The sequence below is a fragment of the Oryx dammah genome, unplaced genomic scaffold (genome assembly GCF_014754425.2).
Source record: "Oryx dammah isolate SB20612 unplaced genomic scaffold, SCBI_Odam_1.1 HiC_scaffold_2, whole genome shotgun sequence".
NCBI lineage: Eukaryota > Metazoa > Chordata > Mammalia > Artiodactyla > Bovidae > Oryx > Oryx dammah.
Window position 1 is genome coordinate 87,496,356 of NW_024070186.1, and position 18,582 is coordinate 87,514,937.

The 18,582-nt window shown below is 40.2% G+C and overlaps 1 protein-coding gene across 1 annotated transcript in view; it reads right to left on the reverse strand.

The window, feature by feature from the left end:
* Positions 1-18,582, reverse strand: part of UMPS (uridine monophosphate synthetase) — a 47,592-nt gene that overhangs the window by 15,367 nt on the left and 13,643 nt on the right. The window contains exons 2-5 of the mRNA XM_040250339.1: positions 13,446-13,599; positions 10,760-11,431; positions 9,198-9,373; positions 7,337-7,451 (exon numbers count right to left, since the gene is read on the reverse strand). Coding sequence (XP_040106273.1) covers positions 7,337-7,451; positions 9,198-9,373; positions 10,760-11,431; positions 13,446-13,599 — 1,117 coding nt within the window. The remainder of the gene's footprint in view (positions 1-7,336; positions 7,452-9,197; positions 9,374-10,759; positions 11,432-13,445; positions 13,600-18,582) is intronic.

An 18,582-nucleotide genomic window follows, 5' to 3' on the forward strand; every position in this document is an offset into this window, starting at 1 on the left:
ATATTTTAAAGTATTTCTGAAAACTTCCCAAACTAAAGAAGGAAATATATCCAGGTATAGGAAGCACAGAGGTTACCAAACAGAGCTACACCAAGACATAATTAAAACGGCAAAAGTTACCATTTTAAAGGCAGTAAGAGAAAAACAATCAGCTGATTTCTCTACAGAAACACTGCAGGCCAGAAGGGAGTAGCAAAATATATATTCAAAGTCCTGAAAGAGAAAAATCTATAACCTAGAATACTCTAGCCAACAGCATTATCATTCAGATAGAAGCAGAGATAAAGAATTTCTCAGACAAACAAAAAAAGAAGGCAGTAATACTAAACCTATTATGAAAGAAATACTGCAAGGTCTTCCCTAAATAGAAAAGTTATAGTAAAAGAAAATTAGTCAAAAAGTAAATCACTTAAATAAAGCTGGTATGCAGACTAAAAGAAGGTTATAATAACCACAATGAACAGCAAAAAGATAAATATGAAGATGTAAAAGAACACATCAAAATGAGGGAGGAGATTAAAATGTAGATTTTTTTTCAGAATGTGTTTGAGTCTATGATTACCAGTTTAAAGTAAGTAGATATATGAAGGGTTTAACATCCTTGAAAAACAGGGTAAGCACAAGTCAAAAACAAAATAGATTCACAAAAGAGCACAAAAGCATAAAATAAAAGGAAATCACCAAACTGCAAAAGGAAAAAGGGGAAAAAGCAAATACAGAAAGCAAGGTTTAAAATGGCAATAAATACACCTATGAATAATGACCTTGCTTCTGTGATGATTGAGAGGGGTGGGAGGGAGTCTTAAGAGGGAAGGGATATATGTATACATATGGCTGATTGACACTGATGTACAGCAGAAACTAACACTGTCAAGAAGTTATACTCCAGTAAAAAAAAAAAAAAAAGTAATTATCCTAAATGTCAATGGGCTAACTGCTCTAATCAAAAGATGTAGAGTGGAAAACTGGATTAAAAAACAGCATGCAATATGTTGCCTATGAGAGACCCACTTTAGGGCAAAAGATACACACAGACTGAGTAGGAAAAGATATTTCCTGAAAATGGAAATGACAAGAAAGCACAATGCCTGTGTCAAACAAAACAAACTTTAAACCAAAGGCTGCAAAGGAAGATAAAGGACACTATATAATGATAAGCACTACAAGGAGAAGATATTCACTCTTGTCAACATATATGCATGCACCTAAGAACAGGAGCATCACTACGAGCAAAGCGAGTGGAGGTGATGGATTCCAGCTGAGCTCTTTCAAGTCCTCAAAGATGACGCTGTGAAAGTGCTGCACTCAATATGCCAGCAAATTTGGAAAACTCAGCAGTGGCCACAGGACTGGAGAAGCTCAATTTTCATTCCAATCCCAAAGAATGCTCCAACTACCGCACAACTGCACTCACCTCACATGCTAGTAAAGTAATGCTCAAAATTCTCCAAGCCAGGCTTCAGCAATACGTGAACCGTGAACTTCCAGATGTTCAAGCTGGTTTTAGAAAAGGCAGAGGAACCAGAGATCAAATTGCCAGCATCCGCTGGATCATGGAAAAAGCAAGAGAGTTCCAGAAAAACATCTATTTCTGCTTTATTGACAATACCAAAGCCTTCGACTGTGTGGATCACAATAAACTGTGGAAAATTCTGAAAGAGAGGGGAATACCAGACCACCTAACCTGCCTCTTGAGAAATCTGTATGCAGGTCAGGAAGCAACAGTTAGAACTGGACATGGAATAACAGACTAGTTCCAAATAGGAAAAAGAGTATGTCAAGGCTGTATATTGTCACCCTGCTTATTTAACTTATATGCAGAGTACATCATGAGAAACAGTGGGCTGGAGGAAGCACAAGCTGGAATCAAGACTGCCAGGAGAAATATCAATAACCTCAGATATGCGATGACACCACCCTTACGGCAGAAAGTGAAGAGGAACTGAAGCGCCTCTTGATGAAAGTGAAAGAGGAGAGTGAAAAAGTTGGCTTAAAGCTCAACATTCAGAAAACGAAGATCATGGCATCCGGTCCCATCACTTCATGGGAAATAGATGGGGAAACAGTGGAAACAGTGTCAGACTTTATTTTGGGGGGCTCCAAAATCACTGCAGATGGTGATTGCAGCCATGAAATTAAAAGACGCTTATTCCTTGGAAGGAAACTTATGACCAACCTAGACAATATATTAAAAAGCACACATTACTTTGTCAACAAAGGTCCATCTAGTCAAGGCTATGGTTTTTCCAGTAGTCATGTATGGATGTGAGAGTTGGATTATAAAGAAAGCTGAGCTCCGAAGAATTGATGCTTTTGAACTGTGGTGTTGGAGAAGACTCTTGAAAGTCCCTTGGACTGCAAGGAGATTCAACCCATCCTTCCTAAAGGAGATCAGTTCTGGGTGTTCACTGGAAGGACTGATGTTGAAGCTGAAACTCCAATACTTGGGCCACCTGATGCAAAGAACTGACTCATCTGAAAAGACCCTGATGCTGGGAAAGATTGAGGGTGGGAGGAGAAAGGGACGACAGAGGATGAGACGGTTGGATGGCATCACTGACTCAATGGACATGAGTTTGGGTAAACTCCAGGAGTCGGTGATGGACAGGGAGGCCTGGTGTGCTGCAGTTCATGGGGTCACAAAGGGTCGGACACGACTGAATAACTGAACCGAACTGAATATAGGAGCACCTAAATACATAAATACTAACAGGAGACTTTAACACCAAACTCACAACAATGCACAGATCTTGTAGACAAAAAGTCAGTAAGGCAACAGAGATCCTAAATGATACAATAGGATAGTTAGCCTTAACTGATATTTTCAGAACATTACACATTCTTTTCAAGTGCAACATTCTCTAGGCTTGACCAGATACCAGAGCGCACACACAAAAAAAGCCTGAACAAATGTAAATGGTAAAGAGGGTAGAAATTATTTCAAGAATCTTTCTGACTACACAGCATGAAACAAAAATCAACCACAGAAGAAATGAGAAAAAAACAATTACATGGACTTTACACACCATCTTTCAAAATCTGTGGGATGTTGTAAAAGGGGTTCTTGGAGGGAAGTTCATAGCAATATAAGCCTTCCTCAGAAAACAAGAAAAATCTCAAACAGCAGAACCTACTACTTAGAAGAATTAGAAAAAAGGACAAATAGAGCCTAAGTCAGCAGAAGGAAATAATAAAGATCTGAGAGGAAAAATATGAAATGGATTAAAAAACAATAGATAAAATCAGTGAAACCAAGACTTGGTTAAACAAAATTGACACACCTCTGGCCTGGATTATTAAGAAGGAAAGAGCCCAAATAAGAAATAAAAAAGGAGAAATAACAACCAATATTGCAGAAATACAAAAACCGTAGGACAATATTATAAACAACTCTATGCTAACAAATTTGCCAACCTAGATGAGATGAAAATATACAGCTCTTCAAAACTGAATTAAGAAACAGATAATGTGAACAGGCACTAGAAGTGAAACAGAATCTGTAATTTAAAAAAAAAAACACAAAAACCTCCCAACAAACAAAACTTAAGGACCATGTGGTTTTACAGGTGAATTCAACCAAACATATAAAGAAAAACTTAACACAGATCCTTCTCAAATTCTTCCAAAAGGCTGAAGAGGAGGGAACACTCAAAGATGTTTTATGAAGCCACCATCACACTGATACCAAAACCAGACAAGTATACCACCAGAAAAGAAAACTACAGGTCAATACCTTTGACGAATATAGATGCAAAATTTCTAAACATCTTAGCAGACCCAATTCAACAAACATAAAACAGATCATACACCATGACCAAGTCAGATTCACTCCAAGATCACAAGGATGGTACAATATACGAAATCAACATAATACACCACATTAACAAAGAAAAGTCACATGATCGTCTCAATAGGTATAGAAAAAAAGCAATGGTGGAAAGCTGAAAGCCTTCCTTCTAAAATCTGGAACAAGACAAGGATGCCAACTCTCACCACTTCTATTCAACACAGTATTGGAAATCAGACAAGAGAAAGAAAAGGTATTTTGGAAGGGAAGAGGTAAAATGGTCATTTTATGCACATGCGCACGTGCACGCCAAGTCGCTTCAGTCGTGTCTGACACTTTGCGACCCTGTGGACTGTAGCCCGCCAGGCTCCTCTGTCCATGGGATTCTCCAGGCAAGAATACTGGAGTGGGTTGCCATGCCGTCCTCCAGGGGATCTTCCCAACCCAGGGATCGAACCTGAGTCTCTTACATCTCCTGCATTGGGAGGCAGATTCTTTACCACTAGCACCACCTGAGAAGCCCTTTATGCAGACAACATGATACTATATGTAGAAAACCCTAAAGAACTGATAAATTCAGCAAGGTAGCAGGATACAAGATAAACACTGAGAAGTTGGTTTCATTTCTTTAACAATATCAAAAGGGAATGTAAAACAGAAAACTAAAAAACTTTTAAAATCACACAAAATAAACCCAAAATACTTAGAAATAAACTGGACCAAGGAGGTGAAAGACTTATAAGCTGAGAAACTATAAAACATTAATAAAGAAAACAGAAGATGATTCAAAGAAATGGAAAGAATTAAGATGGGCATACTACCCAAAGTATAGATAACATATTCTAAAGCAGAGATATTACTTTGCCGACTAAGGTCCATCTAGTCAAGGCTATGGTTTTTCCTGTGGTCATGTATGGATGTGAGAGTTGGACTGTGAAGAAGGCTGAGCGCCGAAGAATTGATGCTTTTGAACTGTGGTGTTGGAGAAGACTCTTGAGAGTCCCTTGAACTGCAAGGAGATCCAACCAGTCCATTCTGAAGGAGATCAACCCTGGGATTTCTTTGGAAGGAATGATGCTGAAGCTGAAATTCCAGTACTTTGGCCACCTCATACAAAGAGTTGACTCATTGGAAAAGACTCTGATGCTGGGAGGGATTGGGGGCAGGAGGAGAAGGGGACGACAGAGGATGAGATGGCTGGATAGCATCACTGACTCAACAGACGTGAGTCTGAGTGAACTCCGGGAGTTGGTGATGGACAGGGAGGCCTGACGTGCTGCGATTCATGGGGTCGCAAAGAGTCGGACACGCTGAGCGACTGAACTGAACTACCCAAAGCAATCTTCAGATTGCACCCTCACCATACACAAAAATGAAATCAAAATGGGTTTAAGACTTAAAGACATGACATAATAAAATTCTGAGAAGAGAACATAGGCAAAACATTCTCTGACATAAATCGTACCAGTGTCTCAAAGCAACAGAAATAAAAGCAAAAATAAACAAATGGGAACTTACCAAACTTATAAGCTTTTGCACAGCAAGAAACCATGAACAAAACAAAAATACAATCTATGGGTGGGGAGAAAATATTTGCACACGTGACTGACAAGGGCTTGATTTCCAAAATGTACAAACAGCTCATACAATTCAACAACAACAACAAAACCCAATCATGGGCAGAAGACCTAAATTCTCCAAAGAGGACATACAGATGGCCAACAGGGACGTGAAAAAGGATGTTCAAGATCGCCAATTACTAGAGAAGTGCAAATCAAAACTAACAGTGTGGTACCTGATGATCACAAATGTTGGAGAGAGGGTGGAGAAAGGGGAACCTTCCTACGGTGTTGGTGGGATGTGCACTGGTACAGTCTCTAAAGCACAGTAAAGAAGTTCCTCAGAAAGCTAAAAATAAAGTTTCCACATGATGCAGGAGTCCCATTCCAAAGACACATACACCCCCGTGTCCACAGCAGCACTACTATTCACAATAGCTAAGACATGGGAACAATCTGAATGTTCAGTGAGTAAACAAGATGGGTGACACAAACACGCTCATGTGCACACGCACACACACACACGGATACTACTCAGCCATAAAAAGAACAAAATAATGCCATCTGTACAACACGGATGGACCCACACAGTCTCATACTAAGAAAGACAAACACCCATGACACCACTCATACGTGGAGTCTAAAATATGACACAGATGAGCACATCGACGAGGCAGAGACAGACTCACAGACCAAGAGAACACACTTGTGCTCGCCACGTGGGAGGCAGAGTGGGAAAGGGACGGAGTGGGAGTCTGGGGTTAGCAGACAGATTCTATTATATAGAAAACGGATAAGTAACAAGGTTCCCTATTGTATACAGCACAGGGAACTATATTTAATATTCTGTGATAAACTATCATGGAAAAGAATATTGTTAAAATGTGTATATAGGACTTCCTGGGTCAGGCAGTGCCTAAGAATCCGCCTGACAATGCAGGAGACACAGCTTCGACCCCTGGTTCAGAAGATCCCACGTGCCACAGAGCAGCTGAGCCCTGCATCACAACTACTGAGCCCATGCTCTAGAGCCCACAAGCCACAACAGGAAACTTGGGCACCACAATGAAGAACAGCCCTTGCTCGCCCTGACAGGAGAAAGCCCACGCACAGCAACAAATAAATTAAATATACACACACACACCAGAGAAGGCAATGGCACCCCACTCCAGTACTCTTGCCTGGAAAACCCCATGGACGGAGAAGCCTGGTAGGCTGCAATCCATGAGGTCGCTAAGAGTCGGACACGACTGAACGACTTCACTTTCACTTTTCACTTTCATGCATTGGAGAAGGAAATAGCAACCTACTCCAGTATTCTTGCCTGGAGAATCCCAGGGACAGAGGAGCCTGGTGGGCTGCCATCTATGGGGTCACACAGAGTCGGACAGGACTGAAGCGACTTAGCAGCAGCAGAAGTATACACACACACACACCTATAACTTAATCACTTTTCTGTACAGCAGAAATTAACACAACATTGTAAATCAACTATATCTCAATAAAAAGCTAACACAAAAAAGCAGCTTTATTGAGTTCCATAGGACATCAACCTAGATCATTCCTTTATTAACTCCAGACTATCAATGAGAAAGTTCGCAATTTTTCAGCCACTGCAATTGTATTTCTAAGACTGCTAAAAGTGTTATGTGTTCAGATAAGTTTGGAAGACATGACAGAACCATGTATGTCCACACTGAAAAGTCACAATAAACATTAGCACAACAAAGATTCTGCAAAGTCCTAAACAAATGTCTGATTCTGTTTAGAGGATTCCTCCTTGAGCATAGAACACGTGGTTTTTGGCAATATATTAAAAACATCAGTTGGGAAACAATTATCAGTTTCTAGGCATATTTCAATAAAAAGTAACCTTCTAGATTTTCATCCTAAAATTAGACTGCAAGCTATTTTTGTACATCTAGGTTTTATTTTGCTGACTTGGAAAAAGAAGCATTTTAGAGGAATCATTACCAATCGATAGGCTTACCTCCTGCTTCTAATTGAACTCCTGGAGTCAAGTGAAGAAATTCTGGTTTCATACTTACTCGGGAGCCAGAAATAAAACCAACCACAAATTCAGAATGTTCTTCAGCCATTTTCACCTGAATGGAATGCAATAATAAACAGATGAAAAGACAGCAGTTAACCACACCAAATGTAAGAAAATTTGCTATCTTATAGATGTATTTTCTCATGTCATATTAAACTTATATCTAAACAGGTAATCTTAGATATGAATCTACATACTTGCTCCACTAAGACCCTAAAATAACTTCTCCTATCCCCTTCTCCCATAAGCAAACACTAAAAACACTACAAATCCTATACTATTTGCATCGAAAATCTAGATGCTCCATTATTACCTAGTTTTAATAATGTTTAGGGACCTACCTACTTCCAAAAAGGATATAAATCATACCCTAGAATACATTTATAATGATATAAAGCTACACTGAAGTCTTACTGCCCATCTGCACAGATATCCAAGGACAGCCACCACATACAAACAGCTGTGCTGTAAGGAGCTGGCTGAAGAAATCTTACCTCCACAGCTTTGCCTATACTTTAACACTGCCTCCACAATTTCTCTTCCATTACCTCACATCTTTAGGAGACTCCCTAGGTCTGCCTAACCTTTTCTTTCCCCCTGCCTAACTTTCTAATTTGGTTCTTCCCTGAGGCCCAGACTGTTTCATTCTTGCTACTAAGTACTACCACCTACCAATAATCAATGTATTGTCCTTGAGCCAGATCCAGAATGCCAAATATTAACACTGACTCATGGACCCTCTGCTAAGACCACTGGGAAATCACAGACATTTATGGTCAAATCAAGGGTGGGGTTATTTAAAACCTGGCCCTAGGGCCATGTGAGTTTTTTACAGTTCCACAACCTTTGAAATATGAAAAATAAATTCCCATGTAAAAATGAAAATTTTATTAAAACTTCCTACTACTTTAAAAGGTAATCTTTAAAGTATATGCAAATCCATCTCATCTTTCTAGGTGACTATCCAACTGTGAAACCTGCCTAGAGGAGAATGTGAAGAGGAACTTTATAACCGGATGATTCTCCATCTCTTATTTTGTTCTGGTGTGCAGGGGTGGAGTTGGCTATGGTACATTAGAACATGTATGGTGCTATAAGAACTTCCCTGGTGGCTCAGTCAGTAAAGAACCCATCTGCAACGTGGGAGACCTGGGTTTGATCCCTGGGTTGGGAAGATCCCCTGGAGAAGGGAATGGCAACCCACTCCCATTCTTGCCTGAGAATCCCCATGAACATAGGAAACTGGCGGGCTGCAGTCCATGGGGCCGCAAAGAGTTGACCACGACTGAGCGACTAAGCACACACATGAGAATTTTCAATAATGGGGAGTTACTAGAGGAAATACCGTGTCTGGACTCTAGTTAAGAGCTCCCCTATAGAATGCCAATCAATATCAAAGACTGAAAAAGACCCACTTTGTGGGCTGCTGTCATGAGAATGTGCAGCTTTGTGACTCAGGAAGATTCCAAGAAACTGGAAAAAAGCTCTTCAATTTCAACTCATGGTGAGATGGGAAAATCTCTATCTTAAAGGCCAGGTACATACAGACACATATGCTTATTTGACCCAATATCTGTGTTTCAATGTTTCTCTTGTAGCACCATTCAAATCTCTTTAGTGTCTGCTGTAAGACATAAAAGGCTACTAACCATCAGTGCATTCTAGCCAACTAGTATTAATACACTGTCACAGTAACAGCAGCTGATTTGTTGTTTTGGGCAGCAATTCCACAGACCCCTGTAACATCTAGTGTCGCCGTCCTGGCCTTCTCTTGCCCCAGGCCCTCTCTGTCACTTACTGCTGCCTCAGTGTAGCTCCCAGTAGCCAAGGTGCCAGCAGAGCTCATTTCTGCAATAAGTAGGCATGCCCGGTGCAGCGGCAGGCCGACTTCTCCCAGGCCTTTCACAACTCCTGAGCCAGGCACGACATGAGCATTTACAAGATCTGCCCAGGAAGCTATTTTAAAGACCCCACCTAAGAAAGGGAAAAAAAGATGTTTGTCAATTTTCAAACAAAACCCTTTAACTTTTAACTCAACCAACCATCTACAATATGGAAATAATCTAGTAACATGCTAATGAAACAGTGAAGCACTTCAAGAATTTTAGTAATTATCAGTGGACCAATTTGTGAAAAATGCATCTTTCCATCTGCTTAGCTAGTTGAGAAATAAGGAGAAAAAATTCTTGTAAGCTCTATACTTAGTTTTTTAGCAAAACTGGTAAGGCTGTTTTTCTTTGCAGGCTGATGTTTGTGACCACCAGTAAGATTTATGCAACTGGAAAGGGACTCCAGTGAAGACAGGTGTATTCAGGTCAAAGACAGCAAACTGAAATTCCTCTGAAGATGACAGATTTTCACTCTGTAGGGATATCTCAGGAACTTACCATCTCTTAAATCTTCTTCCTGTTCCTTAGGTCTCACTAGCTCTTCAAATTTCAATAAAGCAATTGTATTCATTTTAAAAGCACAACAATAACTCAAGTAGATTTTTGAAAAAACTATATGCAAACTTGTAGAAAGCGTGTATAATTTTTTCAACAGTCAATATCCTAAGCATATGAAGTCATTACAAACAAAGCTATCCTTAAAGAAGTAGCTTAAGAATATGCATGTATTAAAGAAAAAATTATCTTAAAAGATGCTTATTAAAGAACACAAAATGTCTGTTGTAAGGTTAAGTGAAAACAAAAAAGCATTACATAAATACGACAGAAATTTGCATAGATGAATGGGTAAAAGAAGCATTTTTACTAATGTATGCTCTACTCTGAGTTCCTATTTAACACTTTTAAAAAAGGATGTGTATCAACAGATCTTTTTCTGCTAAAAATAAATCTTACCACTTTATACTACTTTTTCCTTATTTTCTGTATCTGCAACTTTCCTTCTCCAAAGACTCAGAACTGTGTTTTGTTCTGCCAGGGCCAACACCTGTCATTTTTACCTGCCTAAAACCCATGTCCCTTTCTTCTGGCATCAGAACAGGCATTTTCTTTAGGAGAATTAACCCTGTACCTCAGGTTTCAAGAAGTTTACGTAAAGCTAATAGCCTCAGATCACCAGGAGCAGGGTTATTACCCAAGTGAGTTAATAAAGGTATTCTATACCCAGGCCTGAGTGATTGGTTTGGGGCAGGCATGAGGAATGTGCCTACCTGAGAAAGAAGAGAGAAGAAAGCAGAGCTGAGACTTGAGGAGAAAGTAAGCCTGAAAGATATCACTTGAGCTCCTAGATCCAACCATGCTTGACAGGCTGTTCTACTGCTGGACTTTGTCACGTGAGCCAATACATTTCCTTTTGTTCTTCAGCCAGTTTAGGCTGGATTTTGATTCTTATTGGTTCCTGAATAATGCTTACCTTCATACTGCTTTTTTACTGTGTTTCCTATATCCGCAAATTTCCGGTCTTCAAATATTAGAAACTCATGGCGTTTTGCCAGAGTGGTTAACTCCTTCATCACATCCAGAGTAAAATCATTCAAAATATCCACATGAGTCTTAAGCAAGCAGATTCTGGGTCCCAAAGCATCTGCTAGCTGCAGCAGCTCTCTGGACTCTGAAATATCAGCAGACAGACACAGATTGGTCTCCTTCTTTTGCATAAGCCCGAGAAGCTTCGATGCAAGCGGGTGGATCCCAGGCAGCTCTGCACGTGCACCAAAACTTAGTTCTTTAGGTTCTTTCTTCACGGAAGGGAGACAACCATTAGGATTGGCTGCCACAAAAACATTCTCCTGAATAAATCTCTTCACTCTCTCCACCATCTCAGCATTGATTTTTTTCTGTTGCTCAAGAATATCCAGCATTTTGGACAATGTACACACCGAGTGGAGACGAATCCCACGGGCCTGCAGTTTGTCCTTGCCTCCCTGCTCTCTGTCCAGCAGCACTACGGCATCAGTGACCTTCAAGCCTTCTTTCTGAAGAACTTCGGCAGTTTCCAAAACACTAGATCCGCTGGTGACAACATCTTCAATGATCAAACAGGTTTCTCCTGGATTAATAGCCCCTTCTATAAGCCGTTTAGTACCTGGAAAAGAAAAAATTATGTTGATCCCATTTTAAAATTATGTATTTCAACCAATTCAAGATGTATCTATAGTATGAATTTGGCATGTATTTATGAAAAGGTGGATAATCTAAATTATACTTTCTGATAATCCACTTTGGAAATATATTTTTAAAATTTCTGATGAATCTTCAGTGTGCTATGATTTACCGTTTTGTTCAATGTCTCTATTTCAAAACTGTCAAAGTTACACATACAGAATATTTACAGTAAAACTAGCAAATTATTTAACTTTGTAAAACATCACAGTGTATTTATGATCAAAATGTCAAATATGGGGTTTCTTTAGGCAAGATCACCTGGACTGATGAAGGTTACTGAAGAATAGCACAATATCATCAATGAAACCATTCCTTTTTCCATTAACAATTTCTTTATTCAAGATTAGCAAAACAACTGGCCCTTTGAGTATACAAATTGTGGAGGGGAAATATTCAACAACCATTTAGATGAATCACTACATCCTTATGAATTATATAATGTAATGTGACTAAATATACTGGCCCACTCCAATCCCTACTACAGACTATTTTCAGATAACCTACAAATTGTAAATAACTCAGGCTGTAGACTACAAAAACCTGTGTTTTTGGAGACGCATTTTTGTGTTTTCCACCACCAAATTTGCCTTATTTTGATGCAGAATATATTTAGTGGGTGTTTTGCCCACTTTTAACTTTCCCACACGTACTATCTTTGACTTTTCCCCTAACTCCTTTTCTTCCTTGAAGAACTGGAAAGTTTAACTTAGACCAGAATATAAAACTGTATTTATAGGTGTATTTTAAAATGAATGATCATATTCTAAGAAATATTTTTGAAGATACATAATAAGGAAATAGAAATAATAGTTTCCTTATGGGAGAAATTCATATAGATAAAACACTGTGCCACTCTATATTAATTATATAGTTTTAATAATTATAGTCTAATTATTATTCTAGTTTTTTATAATGTTGAATAAACTAAAACTAGATAAGAGTATAACAAATCTCCACAAATACAGCAACTTGCCACCTAATTAGTCATGGGCAATCTTGTTTCAGCTATAATTCCAATCCTACCCTCCCCCCAATAATTTTTAGAAGCAAATCTCAGACAGCATATGATTTCATCATAAAAATTTTTGGAACACATTGGTAAAAAGGACTCATCAAAAAAGGCAACAAAACAGAAATAATACCAAAAAATATTAATTCTTAGTGTAATAAAATACGAAGTCAGTCCCAATACTTTTAGATTGATGTAGCTTTATGACTGAGCAACTTCACTTTCCCTTTTCACTTTCCTGCATTGGAGAAGGAAATGGCAACCCACTCCAGTGTTCTTGCCTAGAGAATCCCAGGGACAGGGGAGCCGGATGGGTTGCCGTCTATGGGGTCGCACAGAGTCGGACACGACTGAAGTGACTTAGCATCAGCTTTAAAACATGTTTGAAATACCCACCTGATAACCTACTGCCATGAACCCATTAAAAAAAAATAAATCTCTATTTAGAATTCCATGTGGCATTTACATTGCCCGCCCCCCGTCTTTTTTTGGCCATGCTTCATGGCTTGTAGGATCTTACTTCCCCAACCAGGCCTCCTGCAGTGGAAATGCAGAGTCCTAACCACTGGGCCACCAAGGAACTCCTTTACATTGCTTTAAGGGAATAGTTAGTACACTGGGAAAGTATGTGCTCTAAAAGCATTCTGCTGATGAGGAAAGTGCTGGTAAAAATGTTGGGTTTCATAAATTTGGTGCACAAAGCACTTTTTTTTTTTAACTGCCGAGTTAACATAAAGCATTTTATCTCCAGACTCTAAAGGAAAGGAGTTGCTTTATAATAACCGTTAACACACTCCAAGGCCATAACAACTTGAAGGACTTATGAGGAATATTCAAGGTGACAATCAACCTCAGTGCCTAGAAGAACAAATTCTAAAAGTGTCAGGTTACGAATCAACTTAATGCTATACTACTTTTACTTTACCATAATCCTTTGTTTCCTTCCTTCTGATAAGCATCGGAATTTGGTGGGTTGAACAGATAACTGTAGCCAATGGTAAAGCTGTATAAGGTACTCCACACACAGTGTCAAAATTGATCTCTGCATTTTGGGCAGTTTGAAATAAAATTTCTGCAACCTGTTAAAGAAAAAGAACAACATGTGAATGATCTATTACTATTTTTAAAGCTGTATATAAATCATGTAATAACATGACAGTCAGAACCTAGCAAAGGAAAGTCTCAAACCTGGGCCAGAAAAATATAAATGCCTTGTTAAATTATCCTCTCCACAAATCCCAGTGTACAAAAAAAATATAAAAACACAAGAATTAATCTACTTGGCTAGACTCAGGGCTGCTTCAAGGGCAACATAGAATGTGTCAGGAAAGGCTACGATATTGACCCTGAGACTAAGCATGACACTTAGGTTTCACAGTTGTCCTCAGTAATTCACTATGCTTGGGTATCTAAACCCATCAGTTTTATTTTCCCAATACAAGTTTTCAGTTAAGAAGTTTTACAGGAGAAATTAAGAAAACAATCACATCACGACTTGGCTGGTGAATGAGTGGCTAAGACTTGGTGCTCCCAAGACAGGGGACCCAGGTTCTATCCCTGGTTGGGGAACTAGATCCCACAAAGTGAAAGTGAAGTTGCTCAGTCGTGTCCGACTCTTAGCGACCCCATGGACTGTAGCCTATCAGGCTTCTTATCCATGCGATTTTCCAGGCAAGAGTACTGGAGTGGGGTGCCATTTTCTTCTCCAGGGAGATCCCACATGCCACAACTAAAGATCCTGCATGCTGTGACTAAAGATTCCACAGGTCAAAGGTCCCATGTGCCACAACTGAAACCCAGTGCAGTCACATAAATAAATACAAATATTTAAAAAGAAAACAAGTGCATTATGAAGAATAAAACACCTACAAATAAATTTAACCAAGGAAGTGAAAGACTTGCACACTAAAAATATTAGATTTAAAAAAACCTGAAGGTGGCATAAGTAAATGGAAGAATATTCCAGGCTCATGGACCAGAAGAATTAAAATGTTAAAATGTCCATGCTATCCAAAGCAATACACAAACTCAATACAATTTCTATATAATTACAAAGGCACTTTTCACAGAAATGGAACAATCCTAAAATCTGTACGGAACTACAAAAGACCCAGGATAGCCAAAACAATCTTGAAAAAGAACAAAACTAGAGGCATCATGCTCCTTGATTTCAGACTATATTACAAAGTAATAGTAATCAAAACAATATGGTATTGGCATAAAGACAGACACACAGGTCAACAGAATAGAAAGCCCAGAAATAAAGCTACACACGTATGTTCAATTAATACACACTAAAGGAGCCAAGGATATAAAAAGGGAAAAGGACAGTCTCTTCAACAAACAGGTTTGGGGAACACTAGACTACTATCTTACACCATACATAAGGATTAACTCAGAATGGATTAATGACTTGAATGTTAAGACATGAAATCATTCCTAGAAAAAAACAAGTGGTAAGTTCCTTGACATTGGTCTTAGCAATGATTTTTTTGGATTTGACACCAAAAGCAAAGGCAACAAAACCAAAAATAAACAAGTGGGAAAGTAGTTCAGGACTGCAGAGTAGAATATCCTGAACTCACCTCCTCTCATTGACACAACAATTCTATAACTCACTGTGAACAATTCCCTCTAAATGAACCTGAGAACTAGCAGAACAGCTACATCACAACAAAGGATAAAAAGGCCAATAAGATAGGTAGAAGAGTTACACACAGTCCCCTCAAAACTCCATCCCCACTTCAGCAACCCATAAGCAACAGGGAGCTCACAAAAACCGAGCTTCCCCCTGACGCCCTGCATCAGTCACCCTAACCTGCGAACCCGCACCAGGTAGATGAGCACTCACACACTTGGCTTTGAACACCCACAGAGTTTAGACCCAGGAAAACCAGACGGATGCGGGGAATGGAGATTTGGTCTTAAATGGATTGTGAGCAGACTCACTCACCCTGGGACCCAGCTAAAGTGCAGCAGCTTGAAAAGAGCCCAGATCATATATGGAGTAAATTCATTTGGTAATCTTGAAAACTCTGCTGGAATGTCACCACTGGAGCCCTCTCCAGGTATGGAAGCACTAGCAGGCATCACTTTTACACACTTGCTAGTGCCTTCCCCACATGCCTCTGCCCAGCACCCCCAGAGGCAGCAGGGGAGTGCACCATTTCCCCATGCTTCTGCAACAGCATAACAGCAGGCTCCCATCTCCGCCACAGCAGCCACAGCAGTGTGGACACGCACCAAAGCCAGCAGGCATATGCAGCCCAAACAGGGGACACTACTGGAGTGTGTACTCTGGTTGCAAAGGGGGATTTCATTCCTGGGCTCCACAGGTGTGGAACAGTAGAATACACAGCGTGAGAAATAACCAAGAACTACGGCAAGGGTAAGGGGTAAATAAGGTTCATTTCCAATGTGGGGCCACCCCATCAAGACTGGAAGAACTGTCTCACCTAACACATGGACACAGAGAGTCAAGCAAATTGAGGAAACAGAGAGATATGTTCCAAACAACTGAAAAAGATAAAGCTCCAAGAAAAAAATCTTAATGAAAAAGGTTAAGTAATTCACCTGATAAAGAACTTAAAGTAATGGTCATAAAGATGCTCACCAAAATAGGAAAAAGAATAGATGAACTTGAAAAAAGAGAAAATGCAAAAATATACCAAAGAGAAATCAAAGAGCTGAAGAACATAATAACTTATCTGAAAAACACACTAAAGGGGTTCAAAAACAGACTAGATAAAGCAGAAAGACTGGTAATCTGGAAGAAAGGGCAGTGGAACTCACCCAAACAGGGCAGCAATAAACAAAACACCAGAATTTTAAAAAGCAAGAACAGTCTAGGAGACCAAGGGAATAATATTGAGAAGAATAATGGCTTCCAGTTTCAGACAGTGGAGTAGCAGGATGTGCACTCATCTCCTGTGAGGACACCCAAACAGTAACTAGCTGTTGAACAATCACTGACAGGACACTGGAACCCACCAAAGAAAGATACCCCACGTGCAAAGGCAAAGAAGAAGCTGCAGTAAGAAATCCCACCCCCGCCAGGTGGGTGATCCACAGACTAGACAACAATCATGCCCAAAAGTCATCCCACTGTCATGAAGCTTCCGAACACCACTTCAGGCTCCCCAGGGAATCTGGCCTCACAGGCCAGTGGGATTTGATGACAGGACTTCCACAGGACTAGGGGAAGCATGGACTCCAGTCTCGGAGGGCACGGACAAAATCCTGCATGAGCAAAGACCCAGAAGAGGAGGAGTGATCCCACTGCAGACTGAACCAAACTACCCGACAGTGTTGCAAGCCCTCCTGTGGAGACAGCAGGGCTCACCACAGGGACAGGGGCACCAGTCTGGGAAGGTCCCCCTTGGTGGTCGCCATTAACCGTACCAGCTGAGCTATTTGAAATCCTAAAAGAAGATGCTGTGAAAGTGCTGCACTCAATATGCCAGCAAACTTGGAAAACTCAGCAGTGGCCACAGGACTGGAAATGGTCAGTTTTCATTCCAATCCCCAAGAAAGGGAATGCCAAAGAATGTTCAAACTACCGCACAATTGCACTCATCTCAGACGCTAGTAAAGTAATGCTCAAAATTCTCCAAGCTACGTTTCAACGCTACATGAACTGAGAACTTCTAGATGGTCAAGCTGGATTTAGAAAAGGCAAAGGAACCAGAGATCAAATAGCCAACATCTCCTGGAACATCAAAAAAGCAAGAGAATTCCAGAAAAACATCTACTTCTTCATTGACTACACTAAAGCCTTTGACTGTATGGATCATGACAAACTGGGGAAAACTCTCAAAGAGATGGGAATATCTGCCTTCTGTGAAACCTGTATGCAGGTCAAGAAACAACAGTTAGAACTGGACATGGAACAACAGACTGGTTCCAAACTGGGAAAGGAGAATGTCAAGGCTGTATATTGTCATCCTGCTTATTTAACTTACATGCAGAGTACATCATGCAAAATGCCAGGCTGGATGAAGCACAAGCTGGAATCAAGATTGCTGGGAGAAATATCAATAACCTCAGATATGCAGATGACACCACTCTTATGGCAGAAAGAAAAGAACTAAAGAACTTCTTGATGAAGGTAAAAGAAGAGAGTGAAAAAGTTGGCTTAAAATTCAACATTCAAAAAACTAAGGTCATGGCATCTGGTCGCATCACTTCATGGCAAATAGATGGGGAAACAATGGTAACAGTGACAGACTTAATTTTATTGGGCTCCAAAATCACTGCAGATGGTGACTGCAGCCATGAAATTAAAAGACGCTTACTTGTTGGAAGAAAAGCTATGAGCAACCTAGACAGCATATTAAAAAGCAGACGTTACTTTGCTGACAAAGGTCCGTATAGTTAAAGCTATGATTTTTCCAGGAGTCATGTATGGATGTGAGAATTGGACCGTACAGAAGGCTGAGCGCCAAAGAATTGATGCTTTTGGACTGTGGTGCTGCAGAAGGCTCTTGAGAGTCCCTTGGACAGCAAGAAGATCCAACCAGTCGATCCTAAAGGAGATCAGTCCTGAACATTCACTGGAAGGATTGATGCTGAAGCTGAAGCTCCAATACTTTGGCCACGTGATTCAAAGAGCCAACTCATTGGAGAAAAGATCCTAATGCTGGGCAAGACTGAAGGCAGGAGGAGAAGGGGATGACAGAGGATGAGATGGTTAGATGGCATCACTGACTCAATGGACATGAGTTTGAGCAAGCTCCAGGAAATGGTGAAGGACAGGGAAGCCTGGTGTGCTGCAGTCCATGGGGTCACACAGAGTCAGACATGACTGAGCAACTACACAGCGATGGGCAGACAGAAGCAGCAAGAAGCAGCACAGTCCCACAGTGGCTAGAGGAAAAAACACATTACAGAGAGTTAATCACGATGAAAAAGTAAAAAGTTATGTCCCAGATGAAGGGACAAGATAAAACCCCAGAAAAACAACTAAATGAAGTGGAGATAGGCAACCTTCCAGAAAAAGAATTCAGAATAATGACAGTGAAGATGATGCAGGATCTCTGGAAAACAGTGGAGAAAATGCAAGA